Source organism: Gorilla gorilla, chromosome 5, assembly GCF_029281585.2.
Source record: "Gorilla gorilla gorilla isolate KB3781 chromosome 5, NHGRI_mGorGor1-v2.1_pri, whole genome shotgun sequence".
NCBI classification, from domain to species: Eukaryota; Metazoa; Chordata; class Mammalia; order Primates; family Hominidae; genus Gorilla; species Gorilla gorilla.
In genome coordinates this window covers 48313521-48335797 of record NC_073229.2, presented here as the reverse complement: position 1 = coordinate 48335797, position 22277 = coordinate 48313521, and the positions used below count along the sequence as shown (strand labels likewise).

General features: G+C 48.8%; 1 protein-coding gene across 9 annotated transcripts; it reads right to left on the bottom strand.

Annotated features, from left to right (window-relative positions):
• Nucleotides 1-103: 103 nt before the first annotated feature.
• ATAT1 (alpha tubulin acetyltransferase 1) lies at nucleotides 104-22035 on the bottom strand. 9 transcript variants are annotated; one of them, XM_004043581.4, is made up of 13 exons: nucleotides 21881-22031; nucleotides 21353-21413; nucleotides 21145-21236; nucleotides 20961-21021; nucleotides 20727-20840; nucleotides 20442-20543; nucleotides 6503-6548; nucleotides 6320-6388; nucleotides 4691-4762; nucleotides 3931-4174; nucleotides 959-1038; nucleotides 824-866; nucleotides 104-464 (listed from the first exon to the last, which is right to left on the bottom strand). In XM_004043581.4, the coding sequence occupies exons 1-13, from the start codon at nucleotides 21985-21987 to the stop codon at nucleotides 284-286; spliced, it is 1272 nt and encodes a 423-aa protein (XP_004043629.4). In that variant the 5' UTR covers nucleotides 21988-22031; the 3' UTR covers nucleotides 104-283. The 9 variants fall into 9 exon arrangements, with proteins under 9 accessions (XP_004043629.4, XP_004043630.1, XP_018884792.3 ...); XM_004043582.5 differs by having other exon boundaries at nucleotides 21599-21999; XM_019029247.3 differs by having other exon boundaries at nucleotides 824-1038.
• Nucleotides 22036-22277: the final 242 nt, after the last annotated feature.

The window sequence follows — 22277 nt, the reverse complement described above, 5'->3', positions numbered from 1 at the left end:
CTTTGAGCAAAAAGCTGAGCAAAAACAGGGCTGAAGGCTGAACCGGGTGCAACGACAGTGAAGGGTGAGGGGGCTGAAATAATGAGTCAAATTTTTCAACAGCTCTTGTGATAAAAATAAATACTTTTATTGGTCTGGGTAAAAGAGACAAATGACTTGAATCTGATAAGCCTGCTGAACGAATGAATGAATGAATGTATCCATCTATTATGAGGGTTGGGCTTTGGCTCTTTCCTGTAGTGAGGGAGAAATAATACTTTGAAGATGTTTGACTGGGCTGCGGTCACCAAGGCCTGGTGCTGCGACGTTCCTGCAGGTTTCGAATGAACCTGGCGTTGAGTATGTCCCCACCCACTGTCCAGGACTGGGCTGGCGGGGCCGGGGCCGGGGCCTGTGGAGGAGCTGTGTGCATGGGCTTCTCCCCAGACCCATCCTGTGACAAGGCCTGCTCCTCACTGGCAGACCTGGTAGGTGGGGAGATGGAGAGTGGGTTATAGGAATACTAAAGAGGAAACTAAGATTACAGACTCTTCAAGGTCTCTGGCCAGGTTTTAATGTAGGACACATGATGGGTATGAAGCTGGAACCATTAGTGCTATGTCCAAATTTAAAACCTCTCAGAGAATCCGTATTCCAAAGGGAAGTACCAGAGTTGAACCTGTGGGGGAAAGGGGCTTGCAGGATGTAAGGTAGAAGGAATTGTGGGAGGAGCTGGTGTCCAGTTCATACAATAAGATTTAAGAGTAGGAAGTGGCTGAGAATGATATTAGGAAGAGAGTCAGATGGTGGTGGGAGGCTGTTAGGGGAGGGGTTTAGACCTCACCTATTCTTTGTTTCCTGTTCTCCCTGCTTGGAGTCTTGGTTGCCTGTGGAAATATCAGGCATGTGAATGGGAAGGCAGGAGTAGATCGTGAATGTGGCCTACTTGATTTGAGGGTAGGGAGGAGTGAATACTTACCTGTATTGGGGGATGAGGAATTCACCCCCCCATGGCGGCTGTAGCAGCAGCTTTGGGCTACCAGACCTGGGGGAGTCCCCCTGTAGAAGAAATGGGAGATGATGGGGAGGAGGCTACTGGATGAAAGATGGGTGGGTATGGAGGAATCAGAGGAGAGGAGTAAAAGGAATAGCACAGGAACAAAGAGAAGGGGGTAATTATCATTCCTAACGGGTTTTAATCAAAGCTGTGCCCCAGAAAAGGGCGGGGGAAGTTCATTTTATACCCAAGATTTTCTGGAGTGCTTCTGATTTATTGCTCTATTCTTTCTAGTTGAGGTAATGTGTTAAATCTATGGCTAGGTGTGATCCAAATCATGTCAGAAGAACAGACTCACATGTGGTCAAAAATGTGTTGGATCGGGTACTCTGGTGTTTGGTTTGGAAAACAGGGTTACCTTAAGTATAAGATTCCTTAGACCAGGCTGGGCACGGTGGCTCAGGCTTGTAATCCCAGCACTTTGGGAGGCCAAGACGGGCAGATCACGCCATCAGGAGATCGAGACCATCCTGGCCAACATGGTGAAACCCCGTCTCTACTAAAAATACAAAAACTAGCTGGGCACGGTGGTGCACTTCTGTAATCCCAGCTACTTGGGAGGCTAAGGCAGGAGAATCGCTTGAACCCAGGAGGTGGAGGTTGCAGTGAGCCGAGATTGTGCCACTGCACTCCAGCCTGGCGACAGAGCAAGACTCCATCTCAAAAAAAAAAAAAAAAAAAAAAAAGATTCCTTAGACCAGAGGGAAATAGGAAATGACAAGGCTGAATTTTGAATTTAGGAGGAAAAGGAAGGGGGCCTCTGTAAATAGGGTGACAGACTGTGTTGCACTCTCAATGGAGGTAAGGGTTTGTCTTGAGAGAGATCCAGCGGTTTAGTGGAGCAGACGTCAGGTAATCAGAGTGGGAAGACGAATACAGGAGGCAGGAGGTAATTAGTGGATCCAGAGATGTTGGTAAGCTTTGACATCTTGGCAAAGGCAGGCCCAGAGTAAAGGGTAGAAGTCACTGGGGAGAGCTGGAGGTTCCTGGAGGGAATGAGGGAGTAGATACGGAAGCCCACACACAGGGATCCAGCACCTACATGAAAGGAGACACAGAATCTGCAGGAAGACTAACAGTGAAGATGGGGATAGGCAGACACCAGACTCAGGAGCTCTGAGGCTCCTGGGTAAAAGATGTGCAGATCTCAGAAGTGAGAAATGAGAGGGACAGAGGTCCTGAGATCCCAGGAAAATAAGGGATGACGCACAAATGAGGCTGACAACTTTTTTTTTTTTGTGATTCTTTTTTTCATTGAAAATGTCAATTTAGAAAACACAAAAGAATTCACACTTTATTCAGACAACACTGAGAGAAGAAAAGGGAAGAGTGAGTAGGGGAGGGGGGAGATCCGGCTCCCAAGGATTTCAGGAAACACAGTGGGGCACCTGATCTAGCACACATTCAGAGGGTAGGGAGGGGAAGGGATCTAGCTATACTCTGGGCATGGAGCAGGGAAGGTCGTCCTTGCTATGGAGGAAAGGAGAGAGGAAGGACAGAGGAAGAGTGGTCCCCCATCTCATCTCGACAATCTCACAAGACAGAAATATATCGGGATCTAGCTACCAGGGAGGGATGGATGCAAGAAGGGATTCCAGGATCTAACAGATCCTTGACACTCTGGATCTACTCTCAAGAAACAACCTCCCTCAGAGAATCTGGATCTGGGGGAAATGGTGGTGTCAGCCAGTCTCCTTTGGAGACCCCAAAGCAACACCAGTTTGGGGTTCCCTGACACCTACACAAAATGTGGAAATGAAGAGTTTGGCAATGGTGAGTAGATCCCTTTGGGAAGCTGGTAAGTCCCTGTTCTACCTAACTAGACTGCTCTGAAGCAGAGCTTGCTCACTAGCGGCCATTCGCAGGCTCAAAGGGCAAGTGTGGCAGGCAGCACAAAGCAGTATTAGAGCCACCAGTAGACACTAGAGGGAATATGGGGTTTATCCCATAGATAAAATTCCTTAAAAAGTTTCCCAGGCACAGGATGCCCTTAGACCTTCCATGGTGTTCTAAAGTTTGACAGCAAGCAAGAGTGTGCTTCTCTAGATAAATGTATGAGCCATCTAACCAAGAAGTCTGGCAACAGATCAGACTTCCTGTGGGGAAAGTATTCAGAGCCCAAGTTAGGAGAGAAGGGGTGCTTTTGTGTTAAGAAAAGCTACAAAGTGTTAGGCAGTTTGAGACCCTGACATCCCTGCTGTCTAAGAAAGTAGAAGAGGGAATCCTATGGGCTCTGTCAGGTTCCACTGGGTCCTACAGGATGCAATGGAAGAGTGGGTCTGAGGTTCTCAGGGAGGGGTTCCCTGCCCACCCCAGGTCTCCCAGGGAAGGGAGAGGGTAGCTGTTAGTATCGACTCTCCTCAGAGCGGGGAAGGGAGCTGTGGAAGGATGTTATGGATGGGAGGAAGGGAGATGGGAAATGGCGGGGGGCGGGGGAGAGAAAAACAGAGAAGTCAGAGGTGAAGAGAAAGGGAGAGAAATAAAGGAAATGCCCACTCCCTGCCTGCTGCGATGGACTCTTGGCACACAAGCCAGTGGCTTCCCACTCTGTGTCAGACACTGCCCCTTCCCCAGCAAGTATTAAGCGAAGATTTCCCCAATCTTAGAAGGCTCTGTTCCCCCAACTCGATGGATCTCGGTGTTCTTCCTACCATTCCACACAACTCTCACATTAAAGCCAGGGTCCCTAGGCTCCATATAAGGTCCTATTCTGCTCCTTCACTGCATTTTTTTCCCAGATCACTTGCACAAATATTTTTCATGAAAGGTTTCAGGACCCCCCCAATCCACCCATCTTATTGATCCATCTCTCTGATGGATTCAAATTGCCCTTTGCCATTGCTAACATCCTCTTTTATAGCTGTGAGGCTCCTTAGCCCTTCAACTCCTATTACCTGGTGCGACGACGTTGAGCTGGGCTGCCCCCAGGGTCAGCAGCCAACAGAAGGCGGGCGGTAGGGTGTGGGGGGCAGAGGCGCAAGGAACGCAGCAGCTCCTGCTCTGGCACAAAGGGGCGGAGGGGACCTCGTTCTGGTGAGTTTCCCAGGCTGCTGGAGCGGGGGGGTGGGTGGGCTGGAGGTGTGGCGCGGCGAGGGGCCCTGTTTAGGGGCCAAGGAGGCTCCACAGCTACCTTCAGAACTGGGGACAGGGAGAATGAAGAGCAAGACAGAAAAAGAAGAAAAAAGGAAGAGAGTCATGACAGCAAAGGTTTTGGTAGAAAAAAAGAGAAATCTGAGTCTTTTTTTTTTCTTTCTTTTTTGAGACAGAGTCTCACTCTGTCACCCAAGCTGGAGTGCAGTGGCACGATCTTGGCTCACTGCAACTTCCGCCTCCTGGGTTCAAGCCATTCTCCTGCCTCAGCCTCCCAAGTAGCTGGGATTACAGGCACGTGCCACCGTGCCCAGCTAATTTTTGTATTTTTAGTAGAGACGGGGTTTCACCATGTTGGCCAGGCTGGTCTTGAACCCCTGGACTCAGGCGATCCGCCCGCCTTGGCCTCTCAAAGTGCTGGGATTACAGGCATGAGCCACCACGCCCAGCCCAAGAAATCTGAGTCTTTAGAGAGAACGAATCCTTTCCCTGGGTCCCCTGAGCATTCTCTTCCCTTGTGTTAAGGTACCCCAGGCCCAGACACCCCACCCTTGCCCCTCTTACATTCTCGGTCACTAGAGGAGTATGGCTTGATGTCTCCCTCTGCTCTCTTGGGTGGCAGCTTCCTTGCTGGAGCTGGCAGTGGAGGGGACATAGGCAGGGTAAGCGTTAGGAGACATACTTTGCACCCCTCCTCCCAGCCACTATACCCCAACCCCAAACCTCTGCTCCCTGACACCACAGTTCCTCCTGGGAACTTGCAGGAGCAGCACCATGGCAATGCCAGCACACCAAAAGGGAATTTGAGGGGAATGTGGAACACTGTTGAGGAGAGCCAGAAGGAGTAGGCCAAACACAGAGCTAGGGAGAAAGATCAAAGGGGAGACTCTGGGGGCCTGGGAGATGCAGGAGAAGGGCAGCCAAGGGGAGCGAGCTCTTACTGTCAGTAGGTGCTGTCACGGCCCCCTGGGATTCGGGGGCAGTGGAATGGTCCCAGCCGGGCCAACGAGGACCCTGGGTTCCTCTGGATGAGATGGACAAAGCCCTTGGTTAATCAGGAATTGCTCTGGAGAGGTCAGGGGAGGTTTGGAAGGAGGGCACAATCTCTCCTTCCTATACGAAAATGGGAAGAGACTGAAGTTTTATTAGGTTAAAAAAAAAGGAGAAAATAAATATGGGCATCTGAAAGGGAGCTATCAGAGTAAGCAGGAGGCTGATGTAATGTCCAAAGTTCAGCCTCCCACTCCTCACTTCTCTACTTGCTCCCGGCTTTCCCTCTCAAGAGATTCTCCATCATGTATGTGTGGCAAATGAAAGACTTCTCAGCAAATTCACTTAAGCTTTATCCGCAGCACCCTCCCCTGCAGGCCTGAGTCCTCACCATCCTTGTTGGCCCTCAGTCCCTCTCACAGCCTGTGGTTCTGAACAAGCTAAATGGGAGAAGCCTTGGAAACCAAAGCGAGTTGAGGTGCCTCTCAGTGCCTGACACTGTGATGCTCATAGCTGGTTACAGACTGCTGTTTGGATGGTGGTTACATCCTTTCCTGGCCACAGAGCCAGCTCAAGAAGGGGGCTCTTCTGTGCAAGCAAGCACTGTACAGCTGTCAGAAGTTGGTAAGGTGGAGGTGGTGAGGAAGAGGGAGTGGGGCTCAGACTGTCAGTAAGTGTGTTTGTGTGTGTGTGTGTGTGTATGGGATGGGGAATCTGGACAGCATTTTAGTGCCTCTGAGGTTTGGTTTCTCCATATCAATTTCATTATCTGGTTGGAAATGTTATAAATTCTGAGTGTTATCTTCTAAAAGTAACATTTAAATTTTGGGCCATTTGTGTCACTATTCTGTGACTGCAAATGGAAGGGCTGTTTGCACCAGCCTGTCCCTCACTGGCTGACAGAAGCGTGGGGTTTACAAAGGAGCCTGACTCTGGCCTATGTTGACGGACCTGAACTAGCAAGAGGGTCCATTGATATCAGCTGTCAAACAGGCTCCCAATGAGCTTGCTTAGTTAAAAGTCTTGCCAAATATAAAATGCACTGAGCTCCCATGAGGGCAAAGGCAAACAGTCATGACTGCTGGAGACTTCGGTTGCTTTAGAATTTTCCAAAATTGCCCACAGATGGCACTGTACCCCGTGGCATCTAGAGTAAGTAGCCATCACTGCACTACAGTTCCACCCCTTCAATACAGGCTTTACCAGTGGGCGTGGGATCGACTGCAGCAGCACGAGAGTGTCGAGTTGCCCTCAGAGAGGGAGCAGGGGGCCCTGTGAGGAAGGAAGCGGCGGGGCCCCTCAGTGAGGGGCCGGCAGGACCAAGAGTCCAGCTCTTTCCTTTCCCTCACCCCGACTACGTGACCAACAAAAGGTGCAAAAACTTACGATGTTGATGGGCAAAGAAGCCTTCAAAGATCACAAAGTTGTTCACCTAGAAGACAAAACAAACAAAATACAATCATGCATCACTTAACGATGGGGATACATTCTGAGAAATACGTCATTGGGTGATTTCATTGTGTGAACATCACAGAGTGTACTTACACAAACCTAGACACTATAGCCTACAACACACCCAGACTATATCATACAGCCTATTGCTCCTAGGCTACAAACCTGTACAGCATGTTACTGTACTGAATGCTGTAGGCAATTTTTTTTTTTTTTTTGAGAGGCAGAGTCTCGCTCTGTTGCCTAGGCTGGAGTGCAGTGGTGCCATCACAGCTCACTGCAGCATCAACCTGGGCTTAAATGATCCTCCCACCTCAGCCTCCCAAGTAGCTAGGACCACAGGTGCATGCCACCACATCTGGCTACTAATTTTTTTTTTTAACTTTTTGTAGAGATGGGGGTCTCACTATGATGCCCAGGCCAGTCTCAAACTCCTGGGCTCATGCGATCCTTCTGCCTCAGCCTCCAAAAGTCCTGGGATTATAGACGTGAGCCACCATGCTCAGCCAGCTGTAGGCAATTCTAACATAATGGTTCAGCTGATGTATCTAAACATACCTAAACACAGAAAAGGTACAGTAAAGGTCAGGTGCGGTGGCTCACGCCTGTAATCCCAGCACTTTGGGAGGCTGAGGCGGGCAGATCACGAGGTCAAGAGATCGAGACCATCCTGGCCAACCAACATGGTGAAACCCCATCTCTACAAAAAATACAAAAATTAGCTGGGCATAGTGGCGCATGCCTGTAGTCCCAGCTACTCGGGAGGCTGAGGCAGGAGAATCGCTTGAACCCGGGAGGCAGAGGTTGTAGTGAGCCGAGATCGTGCCACTACAGCCCGGGTGACAGAGCGAGACTCTGTCTCAAAAAAAAAAAAAAAAAAAAAAAGGAAAAGGTACAGTAAAAATATGGTAGTATAATCTTATAGGGCCATTGTTACATACGCGGCCTGCCACTGACTGAAATGTCACGATAAGCACATGACTGTATAGCTGTCTGCTGGCCACTCAGCACATACTTAGTTACAGAACCCTGTGTTAGGAAAATCATAGGAGGAGGAACAAAAGCCAACCTTCTTGTCTTTGATAACAGACTCAATAAAAAACTCCGACCCCAAAAGGCTGATCCTAAAGTTCACAAGAAATTGCAAAGGACCTCAAATAGCCAAAAACAATCTTGAAAAAGAACAGGCCAGGAATGGTGGCTAACACCTATAATCCCAGCACTCTGGGAGGCCAAGGCAGGCAGACTGCTTGAGCTCAGGAGTTTGCGACCAGCCTGGGAAACATGGTAAAGCCCGTCTCTACCAAAAATACAAAAAATAGCTGGAAGTGGTAGCGCATGCCTGTGGTCCCAGCTGCTTGGGGGGCTGGGGTAGGAGGATTGGTGGAGGTTGCAGTGAACTGAGATTGCTCCACTGCACTGAATTCCACCCTGGGTGACAGAGTGAGATCCCATCTCAAAAAAGAAAAAGAAAAACCAAAGCCAGAGAATTTACACTTCCTGATTTCAAAACTTACTGCAAAATTATGGTAATCAAAACTGTGGTAGTGGCCTAAGGATCAACATATTGATCAAAGGAATGGATTGAGAATCCAGAAATAAACCCATATATCTCTGGTCAATTGACTTTTGACAAGGGTGCCAAGACAATTCAATGGGAAAAGAACAGCCTCTTCAACAAATGGTGCTTGGACAACTGAATATCCACATGCAGATTATTAATTTGGATCTCTACACCTCATACCATAGGCAAAAATTAACTCAAGAGATCAAAGACCTAAATGTAAAAGCTAAAACTGTCCAGGTGCAGTGGCTCATGTCTGTAATCCCAGCACTTTGGGAGGCTGAGGTGAGTGGATCACGAGGTCAGAAGTCTTAGACCAGTCTGGCCGACATGGTGAAACTCCATCTCTACTAAAAATCCAAAAATTAGCTGCGCATGGTGGTGCATGCCTGTAATTCCAGCTACTTGGGAGGCTCAGGCATGAGAATCGCTTGAGCCTGGGAGGCAGAAGTTGCAGTGAGCCTGAGATCATGCCACTGCACTCCAGCCTGGGCCACAGAGTGAGACTCCATTTCAAAAAAATAAATTAATTAATTAAATAAAAGCTAAAATTATGAATTATTAGAATGAAAAGGGGAAGTCTTCTTGACCTTGGGTTAGGCAAGTTTCTTTTTCTTTTTTTTTGTTTTAGATGGAGTCTTGCTCTGTCGCCAGGCTGGAGTGCAGTGGCACAATCTTGGCTCACTGCAACCTCCACCTCCTGGGTTCAAGCGATTCTCCTGCCTCAGCCCCCTGAGTAGCTGGGACTACAGGCGTGCGCCACCAAGCCCAGCTATTTTTTTGTATTTTTAGTAGAGACGCGGTTTTAGCATGTTGGCCAGGATGGTCTTGATCTCTTGACCTCATGATCCGCCCACCTCAGCCTGCTAAACTGCTGGGATTACAGGCATGAACCACTGCGCCCAGTTGGCAAGTTTCTTAAATGTGACACCAATGCACAAGAAACAAAAGAAAAAGATAAACTGTACTCCACAAAAATAAAAATCTTTCAGGAGTTCGAGACCAGACTGGCCAACATGGTGAAACCCCGTCTCTACTACAAATACAAAAATTAGCCGGGCATGGTGGTGCACACCTGTAGTCCGAGCTACTCAGGAGGCTGAGGCAGAAGAATCAGTTGAACCCAGGAGGTGGAGGTTGCGGTGAGCTGAGATAGCGCCACTGTACTCCAGCCTGGGCGACAAAGTGAGACTCTGTCTCAAAACATAATAATAAATAAATAATAAATAAAATAAAAATCTTATGCTTTATTTTTCACTGAGAAAGTGAAAAGACAGGCTGGGCACGGTGGCTCACGCCTGTAATCCCAGCACTTTGGGAGGCCGAGGCGGGCGGATCATGAGGTCAGGAGATTGAGACCATCCTGGCTAACATGGTGAAACCCCATCTCTACTAAAAATACAAAAAAATTAGCCGGACGTGGTGGCGGGCGCCTGTAGTCCCAGCTACTCGGGAGGCTGAGGCAGCAGAATGGCGTGAACCCGGGAGGCAGAGGTTGCAGTGAGCTGAGATTGTGCCACTGCACTCCAGCCTGGGCGAAAGAGCAAGACTCCGTCTCAAAAAAAAAAAAAAGAAAGAAAGTGAAAAGACAATCTACAGAATGGGAGAAAATGTTTGCAAGTCATACATCTGATAAGTGTCTTCTATCTAGAATATATGAAAAACTCTCAGAACAAAAAAGAACACAATTTAAGAACAGACAAAGGACTTGTATAAACTTTTCTCTAAAGAAGATACACAAATAGCCAATAAGCACATAAAAAGGTGCTAAAGGCCAGGTTCAGTGGCTCACACCTGTAATCCCAGCACTTTGGGAGGCTGTGGCAGGCATCACTTGAGGTCAGGAGTTCAAGACCGGTCTGGCCAAGATGGTGAAACCCTGTGTCTATTATAAATACAAAAAATTAGCCAGGCATGGCAGTGTGCACCTGTAATCCTAGCTACTTGGGAGGCTGAGGCAGGAGAGTCGCTTGAACCCAGGAGGCGGAGGTTGCAGTGAGCGGAGATCGTGCCACTGCACTCCAGCCTGGGCAAGAGAATGAGACTCCGTCTCAAAGAATAAGTAAATAAATAAAAAATTCAGCAGGGTTCCAAGGGGTGGGGAAAGTCAGGGGAAGACATGCTGGAGGCCAGGATGCTACTTTGATAACTAGTAACTATTAATTTTAGAGTTACTTCATTATATTTTCACATTTAATTTGGCCTTCACAACAATCCTGGAAGTCACTATTTGAAAGAAGGTGGGGGGAAATACAGCCTTGGAGACATGGCTTCGCTTGGCCAATGCCAAGTAGCTACAAGTGGCAGGGCTGGGCCTCAACTTTCAGACTTCTGATTCCAGCTGCAGTGTTTCAGCCAGGAAAATAGTGTAGCCATTAAGAGTTTACTCAAGAGGAGAGCTTGCAGTGAGCCGAGATGGCAACACTGCACTCCAGCCTGGGCGACAGAGCGAGACTCCGTCTCAAAAAAAAAAAAAACTCGGGGGCCAGGCGTGGTGGATCACGCCTGTAATCCCAACACTTTGGGAGGCCAAGGCGGGTGGATCACTTGAGGTCAGGAGTTCGAGACCCTGTCTCTACTAAAAATACAAAAATTAGCTGGGTGTGGTGACGTGCGCCTGTAATCCTAGCTACTCAGGAGGCTGAGGCAGGAGAATCCATTGACCCCAGGAGGGAGAGGCTGTAGTGAGCTGAGATTGCACCACTGTACTTCAGCCTGGGTGACAGAGTGAGACTCCATCTCAAAAAAAAAAGTTTAATGGGGGCTGGGCATGGTGGCTCATGTGGATAGCTTGAGCCCAGGAGTTCAAGACCAGCCTGGGCAATATAGCAAGACCTCATCTCTACAAAAATATTTTTAAAAATTAGCCAGGCATGGGCCGGGCCCAGTGGCTCAAGCCTGTAATCCCAGCACTTTGGGAGGCCGAGGTGGGCCGATCACGAGGTCAGGAGATCGAGACCACCCTGGCTAACACGGTGAAACCCCGTCTCTACTAAAAATACAAAAAATCAGCCGGACATAGTGGTGGGCGCCTGTAGTCCCAGCTACTTGGGAGGCTGAGGCAGAATGGCGTGAACCCGGGAGGCAGAGCTTGCAGTAAGCCGAGTTCGTGCCACTGCACTCCAGCCTGGGTGACAGAGTAAGACTCCATCTCAAAAAAAAAAAAAAAAAAAAAAAAAAATTAGCCAGGCAAGGTGGCTCACACCTGTAGTCCCAGCTACTTGGGAGGTTGAGGTGGGAAGATCTTTTTTGAGATGGAGTCTCGCTCTGTTGCCAGGCTGGACTTCAGTGGCAAGATCTCAGCTCACTGCAACCTCCACCTCCTGAGTTCAAGCGATTCTCCTGCCTCAGCCTCCGGAGTAGCTGGGACTACAGGCATGCGCCACCATGCCCAGCTAATTTTTGTATTTTCAGTAGAGACAGGGTTTCACCATGTTGGCCAGGATGGTCTTGATCTCTTGACCTCGTGATCCGCCCGCCTTGGCCTTCCAAAGTGCTGGGGTTACAGGCGCGAGCCAATGCGTCCGGCCTTTTTTTTTTTTAACATGGAATCTCACTCTGTTGCCCATGCTGGAGTGCAATGGTGTGATCTCGGCTCCCTGCAACTTCCACCTCCCAGGTTCAAGCTCTTCTCCTGTCTCAGCCTCCTGAGTAGCTGGGATTACAGGCACATGCCACCACGCCCGGCTTATTTTTGTATTTTTAATAGAGATGGGGTTTCGCCATGTTGGCCAGGCTGGTAGGGAAGATCTCTTGAGCCTAGGAGGTAGAGACTGCAGTGAGCCATGATCGTGCCACTGCACTCCAGCCTAGGCAACAGAGCAAGACCTTGCCTCAAAAAGAAAAAAAAAAAAAGTTCACTGGGTGCAAATGGCTATGGGTTCAAATGTGGACTCTACTATTTACTGGCTGTGTGAATTTGGTTAAGTCATTAATTTGTATAAACCCAAAATAGGTTTAATAATAGTACCTACCTCAAAAAGATGTGCAAGAATCCACTGAGATGATGCATATAGATACCACATAGAGCCCATGAAATGTGAGTTATTATTTACACTCTATACTGCTCTGGCCTTACATGTTAACTGGGTAATGTGTTTCATATCGAATACTGTGCTCCAGGACCGGGTATGGTGGCTCACGGCTGTAATCGTAGCACTTTGGGAGACCGAGGTGGGCGGATCACTTGAGGTCAGAAGTTCGAGACGTCTGGCCAACATGGTGAAACCTCATCAACACAAAAATTAGCCAGATGTGGTGGTGGGCGCCTCTAATCCCAGCTACTCAGGAAGCTGAGGCAAGAGAATTGCTTGAACTCAGGAGGCAGAGGTTCCAGTGAGCTGAGATTGTGCCACTGCACTCCAGCCTGGGCGACAGACTGAGACTCCATCTCAAAATACAAACAAACAAACAAAAAAAATTGTGCTCCTTCCACTGCTCTCTGTTGCCTCTTAATGAAAAAATATACTGTAGGAAGACCCTGCCTATCCCTTGCCTTGACCTTGCTGTAATGTCTACCAGCCCATCCTTATCCTCCCCCAACAAGCACATGCCCAGCACTCCAACCACACCACACTGCTTGTAGTGTCCTGAAAGGTGGTTTATTTTTATTTATTTATTTATTTATTTTGAGACAGTGTCTCGCTCTGTCACCCAAGCTGGAGTGCAGTGGCATGATCTGGGCTCACTGCAAGCTCCGCCTCCTGGGTTCACGCCATTCTCCCGCCTCAGCCTCCTGATTAGCTGGGACTACAGGCGCCTGCCACCACGCCCAGCTAATTTTTTTTGTATTTTTAGTAGAGACGGGGTTTTACCATGTTAGCCAGGATGGTCTCGATCTCCTGACCTTGTGATCCGCCTACCTTGGCCTCCCAAAGTGCTGGGATTACAGGTGTGAGCCACCACGCCTGGCCTGAAAGGTGGTTTAATACCTTTCTGCCTTTGCTCATGCCTGTTCCTCTACATGAAATGCACTTTAGCCTTTTGTCCACCTGACAAACACTTGCCTTTCAAGATTAGACATGTCATCTTTCTTTACCCAACCCCCAGCCCAAGATAGCACTGAAATCCATGTCCTTATGCCTCCTCTGTAATCACATCTATCAAATCATGTTACAATGGATTAACTGTCCATGTTCCTATCCAAGGCTAACTTGTCAACCAAATCTCAACGCCCCCGCCGCCCACTCAATGACATCACTTCAACAGTTCTCTCCACTTTCTCTGACATAATAATATTTTCTCTCTACTGAATCATTCTAATGCTATTTGTTCTCCCATCTGCAAAGGATCAACTCTTTTGATCCACTTCACTCTCCAGCTCTTGCTCTATTTCTATTCCCCTTAAAGCAGGATTTAAAAGAGTAGCTTATTCTTGCTGTGTTCCTAGCTTCTCAGTCTACAAGACCCACTGCATCCAGGCTTCCAAACACCGCTGCACCAAAACTGCTCATTAAGATCACCAATGGCCTAACGCAGATAAATCCAACGGTAACTTCTCAGACCTCTTTGCTCCTTGATCAGCAGCATTTGACCAAGTAAACCATTCCTTCCTCCTGGAAACACTTTCTTCAGTGGCCTTTGAGGTCACCTTACTTTTCAGTTTTCTTTTCTTTTTTTTTTTTTTTGAGATGGAGTTTCGCTTTGTTGCCCAGGCTGGAGTGCAATGGCATGATCTCGGCTTACTGCAACCTCCACCTCCCAGATTCAAGTGATTGTCCTGCCTCAGCCTCCCAAGTAGCTGGGATTACAGGCATGAGCCACCTCGCCTGGCTAATTTTGTATTTTTTGTAGAGATGGGGTTTCACCATGTTGGTCTTGAACTCCTGACCTCAGGTGATCCACCTGACTCGGCCTCCCAAAGTGCTGGGATTACAGGTGTGAGCCACCACACCCGGCCTCAGTTTTCATCTACTTCACTAGTCACTCTGTGGTTGCATTTGCTGGTCGTCTTCTCTTCCTTAACTTCTTTTTGTTGCTGTTAGAACAACTCAGCAAAATAAAATTTGGGTTTATATTGTTGTACAATATTGTTTCACACATACATCAAATAGGCCTAAATAAATAAGCAGCCATTTCATAGACAAAAAAGGCAAATAAATGAAACATTTTATCTTTGGCCTTTTTAACCATCTCACACAAACCAACTACTTATGGTACAGCTAACTACATACACTAAAGAAGCTACTGGAATGCTCAGAACGAGACTTTTTGTTGTTGTTGTTGTTTTTGAGATGTAGTCTCGCTCTGTCGCCCAGGCTGGAGTGCAGTGGCACAATCTTGGCTCACTGCAAGCTCCGCCTCCCGGGTTCACGCCATTCTCCTGCCTCAGCCTCCCAAGTAGCTGGGACTACAGGCTCCCGCCACCACGCCTGGCTAATTTTTTGTATTTTTAGTAGACACGGGGTTTCACCATGTTAGCCACGATGGTCTCGATCTCCTGACCTCGTGATCCACCCACCTCGGCCTCCCAAAGTGCTGGGATTACAGGCGCGAGCCACCGCGCCCAGGCTTTTTTTTTTTTTTTTTAAACAAGGTTTTTTGTTTTTTTTTTTCCTCCTTTGAGATTATAATGAACATGGTCACACCACAAGTAAAGTCAGAAGACAGAGAACCCTCCAAAGGCTGGCTTGGTCATCTGAGATCATTAAAAATGACTGAACCTGGCTGGGCGCCAGTGGCTCACGCCTGTAATTCGAGCACTTTGGGAGGCCGAGGTAGGTGGATCACAAGGTCAGGAGATAGAAACCATCCTGGCCAACCTGGTGAAAGCCTGTCTCTGCTAAAAATACAAAAATTAGCTGGGTGTGGTGGCGGGTGCCTGTAATCCCAGCTACTCAGGAGGCTGAGGCAGGAGAATCACTTGAACCCAGGAGGTGGAGCTTGCGGTGAGCCGAGATCGCACCACTGCACTCGAGCCTGGCGACAGAGCTAGACTCCGTCTCAAAGAAAAAAAAAAAGACCCTAACAATATGTACAAAAATATAAAATGTAAATAAAAAATACAAACAAACTTCCTTTTTAAAGTACTTTTAAAAGAGCAAGACCTTGGAAGTTTTGGTTCTTTTTTCCTCCTCTGTTGCAAATTCTCTGGTTTGGGTTGGGTGGTGGTGAGTGCCTGTCATCTGCAGTGGCACTGTCTGTGGAGGGCAAGCAGGCCTCTCGAGGGCGACCATGTTTAGATTCTGAGATGGGAAGTGGAGGGTGAATAGGTCACGGTGGCCTTAATTTAAAGTTTAACTTTTCTTTTTTTGCTGTCTAATCATCCTCACTGGCCTTCTGCTGCTTGGTATCAACATCATCATCTTCATCATCATCAGCTGCCCATTTGTCTATACCGCCTCAGCTGCTTCGTTTTCATCTCCGTTCTTTTCTTCACCATCACCTTCCTCTTCCTTCTCCTCTTTCTCCCCACCCTGTTCCTCTTCTTCATCTACCTCGTTGTCAGCCTCCTGCTCCCCATTTTCCTCATTAGCGTTCCCGTTAGCATGGGTGTCTCTTCCACTTTCTGCCTCCTCCACAACTTCTCCTTGAAGTCCTTGGTGGTGATCACGGAGCTTGTGTCCACAACTGCCTCTGACATGGTGGGGCACAGCGGTGATCCGATGCAAGGGATTAAGAAGAAAGTGAGAGTTTGGGGACTATGTCAATTAAGCTGCCAGACTCTGAGGCAGCAGAGGAAGTGCATGGCGGAGGTGGCTGTGGTGAGCAGGACACCGAACCAGGAACAATGCAAAGATGGCTTTTCAGAGCAGTCAGTTGGGGGTCCTCACTTCTTAAAGAGGGCCCAAAGGGGCAGCTTCTCTATCTATAATCTTTCTATGGTGATCGCATCCTGTCTGTTGGCTTTAAATACCAGATGTATGCTGAAAACTCTCCTCCCCAAACCTCCTCCCTGATCTCCAGGGAAGTATCCAACTGTCTACTCAAACCTGGACATATCACAGACATCTCCAATTAACATATTAAAAATGTACTCCTAGTATTTCCCCCAAAGCTGGTCTACCTACCATCTCAGTTAAAGCAACTTCATTCTTCCAGCTGCTAGGATTACAGGTGTGAGCCACTGCGCCCTGCTATTGCCTGTTCTTAACAGCCAAAGTGATCTTGTTAAAAAGGAAAAAATCAAGATCACAGCCAAAGTGATCTTTTTCTTTTTTCTTTGATGGAGTCTCGTTCTGTTATCCAGGCTGGAGTGCAGTAGTGCGATCTCAGCTCACTGCAACCTCTGCCTCCCAGGTTCAAGCGATTCTTCTATCTCAGCCTCCCAAGTAGCTGGGGCTACAGGTGCCCGCCACCACACCCGGCTAATTTTTGTATTTTTAGTAGAGATGGGGTTTCACCATATGGCCAGGCTGGTCTCGAACTCCTGACCTTGTGATCCGCCTGCCTGAGCCTCCCAAAATGCTGGGATTACAGGAATGAGATACCACACCTGGCGCTTTTTTTTTTTTTTTTTTTTTTTTTTTTTTAAAAGAAGGAGTCTTGCTCTGTCGCCCAGGCAGGAGTGCAGTGGTACAATTTCAGCGGCTCACTGCAACCTCCGCCTCCCGGTTCTAGTGATTCTCCTGCCTCAGACTCCCAAATAGCTGGGATTACAGGCACCTGCCATCACACCCAGCTAATTTTGGTATTTTCAGTAGAGACTCAGGTGATCCACCTACCTCGGCCTCCCAAAGTGCTGGGATTACAGGTGTGAGTCGCCACCCCTGGCCTGATCTTATTTTTTACTTAAAATAAAAGCCAGTCTTTGCAGTAGCCTATAAGGCCCCTCCTTCCACATTACCTCTCTGGTCTCATCTCCTACCATACTCCTCCACTGACTCACGCTGCTCTGGACACAGCCAATTTGCTCTTTCAGGCACACTCCCACCTCACGGCCATACACTGGTGGTACCTTCTGTCTGGGATGCTCTCTCTCCAGATATTTCTTGGCTCTTACTCTTTTTTTTTGTTTGTTTTGAGACAGAGTCTCACTTTGTTACCCAGGCTGCAGTGCAGTGGTACTATCTCGGCTCACTGCAGCTTCGACCTCCTGGGCTTAAGCAATCCTCCTGCCTCAGACCCCCAAGTAGCTGGGACCACAGGTGCGTGCCACTACACCTGGCTAATTTTTGTGTTTTTTGTAGAGATGGGGTTTCACCATGTTGCCTAGGCTAGTCTCGAACTCCTGGGCTCAAGTGATCCACCCACCTCGGCCTCCCTAAGTACTAGGATTGCAGATGTAAGTCACCACGCCCAGCCTTGGTTTTTATTCTTTTTTTTTGAGACGGAGTCTCGCTCTGTCACCCAGGCTGGAGTGCAGTGGCGCGATCTCAGCTCACTGCAAGCTCTGCCTCCCGGGTTCACGCCATTCTCCTGCCTCAGCCTCCCGAGTAGCTGGGACTACAGGCACCCGGCTAATTTTTTTGTATTTTTTTTAGTGGAGACAGGGTTTCACCATGTTAGCCAGGATGGTCTAGATCTCCTGACCTCGTGATCCGCGTGCCTCGGCCTCCCAAAGTGCTGGGATTACAGGCATAAGCCACCGCGCCCGGCCAGTTTTTACTCTTACTTCCTTTCAGTTATTGCTCAAATGACACTTTCTCAGTGATGATCCCCTTTCAACCTGCAATCCCACATACTCCCATCCCCACCTTACTTGAGTACTCCCAAACCCTTACTTGCTCTCATTTTTCCAGAGCACTTATTAACCATATTGTTTATTATGTTTGTTTGTCTCTTCAGCTAGAATATAAGCTCCACCACTAAGACAGGGACTTTTATCTGTTCCCTTCTTTTTCTGTTTTTTTTTTTTGTTCCGAGACAAGAGTCTCGCTTTGCCCCCCAGGCTGGAGTGCTGCAGCAGGATCTCGGCTCACTGTAACCTCTGCCTCCGGGGTTCAAGCAATTCTCCTGCCTCAGCCTCCCGAGTAGCTGGGATTACAGGCGCACGCCATCATGCCCAGTTAATTTTTATATTTTTAGTAGAGACAGGGTTTCACTATGTTCCACATGCTGATCTCGAACTCCTGATATCAGGTGATCCTCCTGCCTTGGCCTCCCAAAGTGTGGGGATTACAGGCATGAGCCACCATGCCTGGCCCTTTTTCTTTTTCTTTTTTGAGATGGAGTCCTCACTCTGTCGCTCAGGCTGGAGTGCAGTGGTGCAATCTTGGTTCACTGCAACCTCTGCCTCCCGGGTTCAAGTGATTCTCCTGCCTCAGCCTCCTGGGTAGCTGGGATTACAGGTACCTGCCACCATGCCCCGCTAATTTTTGTATTTTTAATAGAGACGGGGTTTTACCATGTTGACCAGGCTGGTCTCGAACTCCTGACCTCAAGTGATTCGCCCACGTCAGCCTCCCAAAGTGCTGGGATTACGGGCATGGGCCACTGCACCGCACCTGGCCTTTTTTTCTGTTTTTGTTTTCATTTTTGGAGACAGGGTCTCTCTCTGTTGCCCAGGCTATAATGCAGTGGCGCGATCTTGGCTCACTGCAACCTCTGCCTCCGAGGCTCAAGCGATTCTCCCATTTCAGCCTCCCAAGTAGCTGGGACTACGGGCTCCTGCCACCACGCCTGGCTAATTTTTTTTTGTATTTTTTGTGGAGACAGAGTTTCGCTATGTTGCCCAGGCTGTTGTCTGTTTCATTGAGTAAACCATTCCTAGTGCCCAGAACACTGCCAGGCACTCAATGTTTATTGGATGAATGGGTAGCATTCGTAACATTTTGCTGCACTTAGTTATAAACAAGACCTCCTTCCCTATATTAGGCCAAAGCTCCATGAGGACAGGGAATGCATATTATTCTGCACCCTTAATAAATACTGACTGACCAGATGAGTAATGAACTATGTGAAAACAAGGAGGTGAAAATGAGCTGGCTATGTTTGGGTTGAAAATTAGTCATAAGGGGTCGGGCACGGTGGCTCACGCCTGTAATCCCAGCACTTTGGGAGGCCGAGGCGGGCAGATCACAAGGTCAGGAGATCTAGACCATCCTGGCTAACACGGTGAAACCCCATCTCTACTAAAAATACAAAAAATTAGCTGGGTATGGTGGTGGGCACCTGTAGTCCCAGCTACTCGGGAGGCTGAGGGAGGAGAATGCCATGAACCTGGGAGGCGGAGCTTGCAGTGAGCTGAGATCGTGCCACTGCACTCCAGCCTGGGTGACAGAGCGACTCTGTCTCAAAAAAAAATTAGGCGTAAGGGTCGTGTGCGGTGGCTCACGCCTGTAATCCCAGCACTTTTGGGAGGCTGAGGTGGGCACATCACTTGAGGCCATGAGTTCAGGACCAGTCTGTCCAACATGGTGAAACTCCATCTCTACTAAAAATACAAAAATTAGCTGGGCATGGTGGTGCATGCCTGTAATCCCTACTACTCGGGAGGCTGAGGGACAAGAATCACTTGAACCCCGGAGGCGGAGGTTGCAGTGAGCTGTGATCGTGCCACTGCAATCCAGCCTGGACGATGGAGCAAGGCTACATCTCACAAAAAAAAAAAAAAAGAAAAATTAGGTGTAGGAAACAACTTGTGGTAAAGAATCAAAATAAGTCTGGGTACAGTGGCTCACGCCTATAATCCCAGCACTTTGGGAGGCTGAGGCAGGTAGATCTCTTGAGCCAGGAGTTCAAGACCACCCAGTGCAACATAGTGAGACCTCATCTCCACAAAAAATAAAAAATTAGCCAGGCATGGTGGTGCATGCCTGTAGTCTCAGCTACTCAGGAGGCTGAGGGAGGAGTATCGCTTGAGCCCAGAAGGTTGGGCTGCAGTGAGCCAAGATCCTGCCATAGCACTCCAGCTTGGGCAACAGCAGGAGACTCTGCTTTGAAAAAAAAAAAAAAAAGTCAGATGCGGTGGCTCACACCTGTAATCCCAGCATTTTGGGAGGCCAAGGCGGGCAGATCACAAGGTCAGAAGTTTGAGACCAGCCTGGCCAGTATGGTGAAACTCCGTCTCCACTAAAAATATAAAAATTAGCTGGGTGTGGTGGTGGGCGCCTGTAGTCCCAGCTACTCAGGAGGCTGAGGCAGGAGAATCGCTTGAAACCAGGAAGCGGAGGTTGCAGTGAGCTGAGATTGCGCCACTGTACTCCAGCCTGGGCAGCATGGCGAGACTCCGTCTCAAAAAAAAAAAATCAAAATAGATGAGAAAGAAGTCACTACAGGATGAGAGATGGTACCACAAGACAAAGAAAGAGCCTGGTTGTAGAAAATGAAACCTATGTGATAGGAAATAAGTCACTACTTCTTTGCCATAAATAACAAATAAATTCAATGGGAATGCCCAGTGGGGATCTATTCTCTGAAACCTCTAACCTGTGGGACTGTGGTCTCCAGACTGTAGTGCTTATTCAGGAATTTCAGCAGCTTCTGTGAGGGTCGGTCAATCGCTAGTTGGTGCGGTTCCACTCGCTCCTTCTGCAGGGAAAAGGAGACTCAGGGTAGGAGGAAGTACGGGGAAAGCATGCCAACAGGAAGCCAGAAGCCTGGGAAGGGAATAGAATGACATGGGAACATGGGGGGTGGGAGGCAGGGCTTCTGGAAGGGCTCAGGGCAAAGGAGCCCCTAGTTTGGATGAACCAGTGAAGAGGTCAGTGATACCTGCAACATATACTGGAAGAGTTCTCGCCCATGGCCATGGCGTTGCACAGACTCATGGATGTAAAAGTCCAGGATGCAAAGTGGTTCTACCTCATTATGAGCCTCACGATCATCCTAAGAGAGAAACAATAAAAATGTTTTAGGAACCCCGGCATCTCTGCTGCCCCCTAACCTCCAGCACTTTTGTTCTCAGAAACCAAGGTATACGAACTCCTAGCATCCAATAACACTCACCAGTACAAAGAGCTTCTTGTATCCAACTTTGATGAAACCAATAATGGCTCCTTTTCCAGCCCTGTAGGACGGGGAAAATAATGAACAGGCTAGTGGTATCTATCTGCAAGAGATAGTCAAAGATGGGGGAAGGGCTGAGGAAGGAAGGAATTAAGTATGGGATGGAAGAGCATGTGGCACTCACGGTCGGGCTGAACTGTCTTTGAGAATATAAACAACATGGCGGTTACTCTGCATCCTTGATGCACTAGTGATAGGAGCGGAAAGATTCTGGGCCTGCAGGGAAGATTAAGTCAGACTTTCTGCAAGTCTCTCCGAAGGATCCAGGCCTCCCTTATATACCATCCCCACAGAGGTCCTCCCTTTACTCCATCTAAAAACTCTCCAAGTACCTTGGCAGAAGCCTTGCCCAGTTCATCTATAATGGTCATAATTTGCTGCTGTAGATCAACACTAGAGAAAGAGAAGAAATAAAGAGTCAGATACTCACCGAATTAGCGGGTCCTAGGCAGTCAGTCCTGGGAACCTGGGCCACAACTCCAACCCAGGTTTAACACTGAAGGCTCCCTGCCTTTGCCTGGGAGTCTTCCAATCTGATTTCCCACCCCACCCTTCTGAAACCCAAACTTCTGTCACACCTTTCAAGGTGGCACACTCCCTCCACCCTTAAGGTTATTGTGAGGAAGCAGAAAGGCCAGGTCAACCACATCCTTTGATTGGGACATTTTGGACCCGGGGTGAAAGGTCACAGATCCAAGCGCTGATCAATCCCACTAGGCCCAGGGTCAGAGGTCACCAAAAAGGCAGGCCTGGACGTCAAAAGGGGCGATCACTAGTCAGTGAGAAGGGGGCGTGGTGCCTGGACCAGGTTTGGAGAGGAACCGGGAGAAAAGGGCCAGAGGGTGGGTTTGAGCTGTCACCGGGCCGGCGTTGTGGTTCCGGGTCGGCGGGCTGGGGGCCTCAGGTGCTGGTCCAGCACCGTGATCCGCTCCGGGAACAGCGCGTCCACATCGAACGGGAACTCCATGGCCCATTGTGCGCGGTCGGACCCGCCCCACACGACGTCACTTCCGCCCCTCCCCTCGCCGCACAGCCTCTCGGAGTCTTTATTTCCAGGAGCCCCGCCTGTAGACCTTGCCCCTAGCGTCCTGGCAACTGACAGGGCCCCCGTTTTTCTTGCCAAACCAGCTGTGCCCCTAGCAGTGCCACTCCTTTCCATCCCTGCATCCCACGGCAGTGAGTGCCATGGCAACGTAGTCTTCCTTGGCCCAGTGTCTCACTGTCCAAGCTTTTAACCTCTCAGTGAACAGTGGGCCA

What these genes read in the sequence shown, in the direction of transcription:
- ATAT1 (XM_019029247.3), bottom strand. Translation starts at nt 21,987, where the DNA reads ATGGAGTTCCCGTTCGATGTGGACGCGCTGTTCCCGGAGCGGATCACG. An exon ending in GGAACCACAACGCCGGCCCG is followed by an intron (nt 21,414 to 21,880) that starts GTGACAGCTCAA and finishes CTCTTTCTCTAG; the next exon opens with TGTTGATCTACAGCAGCAAA. An exon ending in GAACAGGAAACAAAGAATAG is followed by an intron (nt 465 to 823) that starts GTGAGGTCTAAA and finishes CCCACCTACCAG; the next exon opens with GTCTGCCAGTGAGGAGCAGG.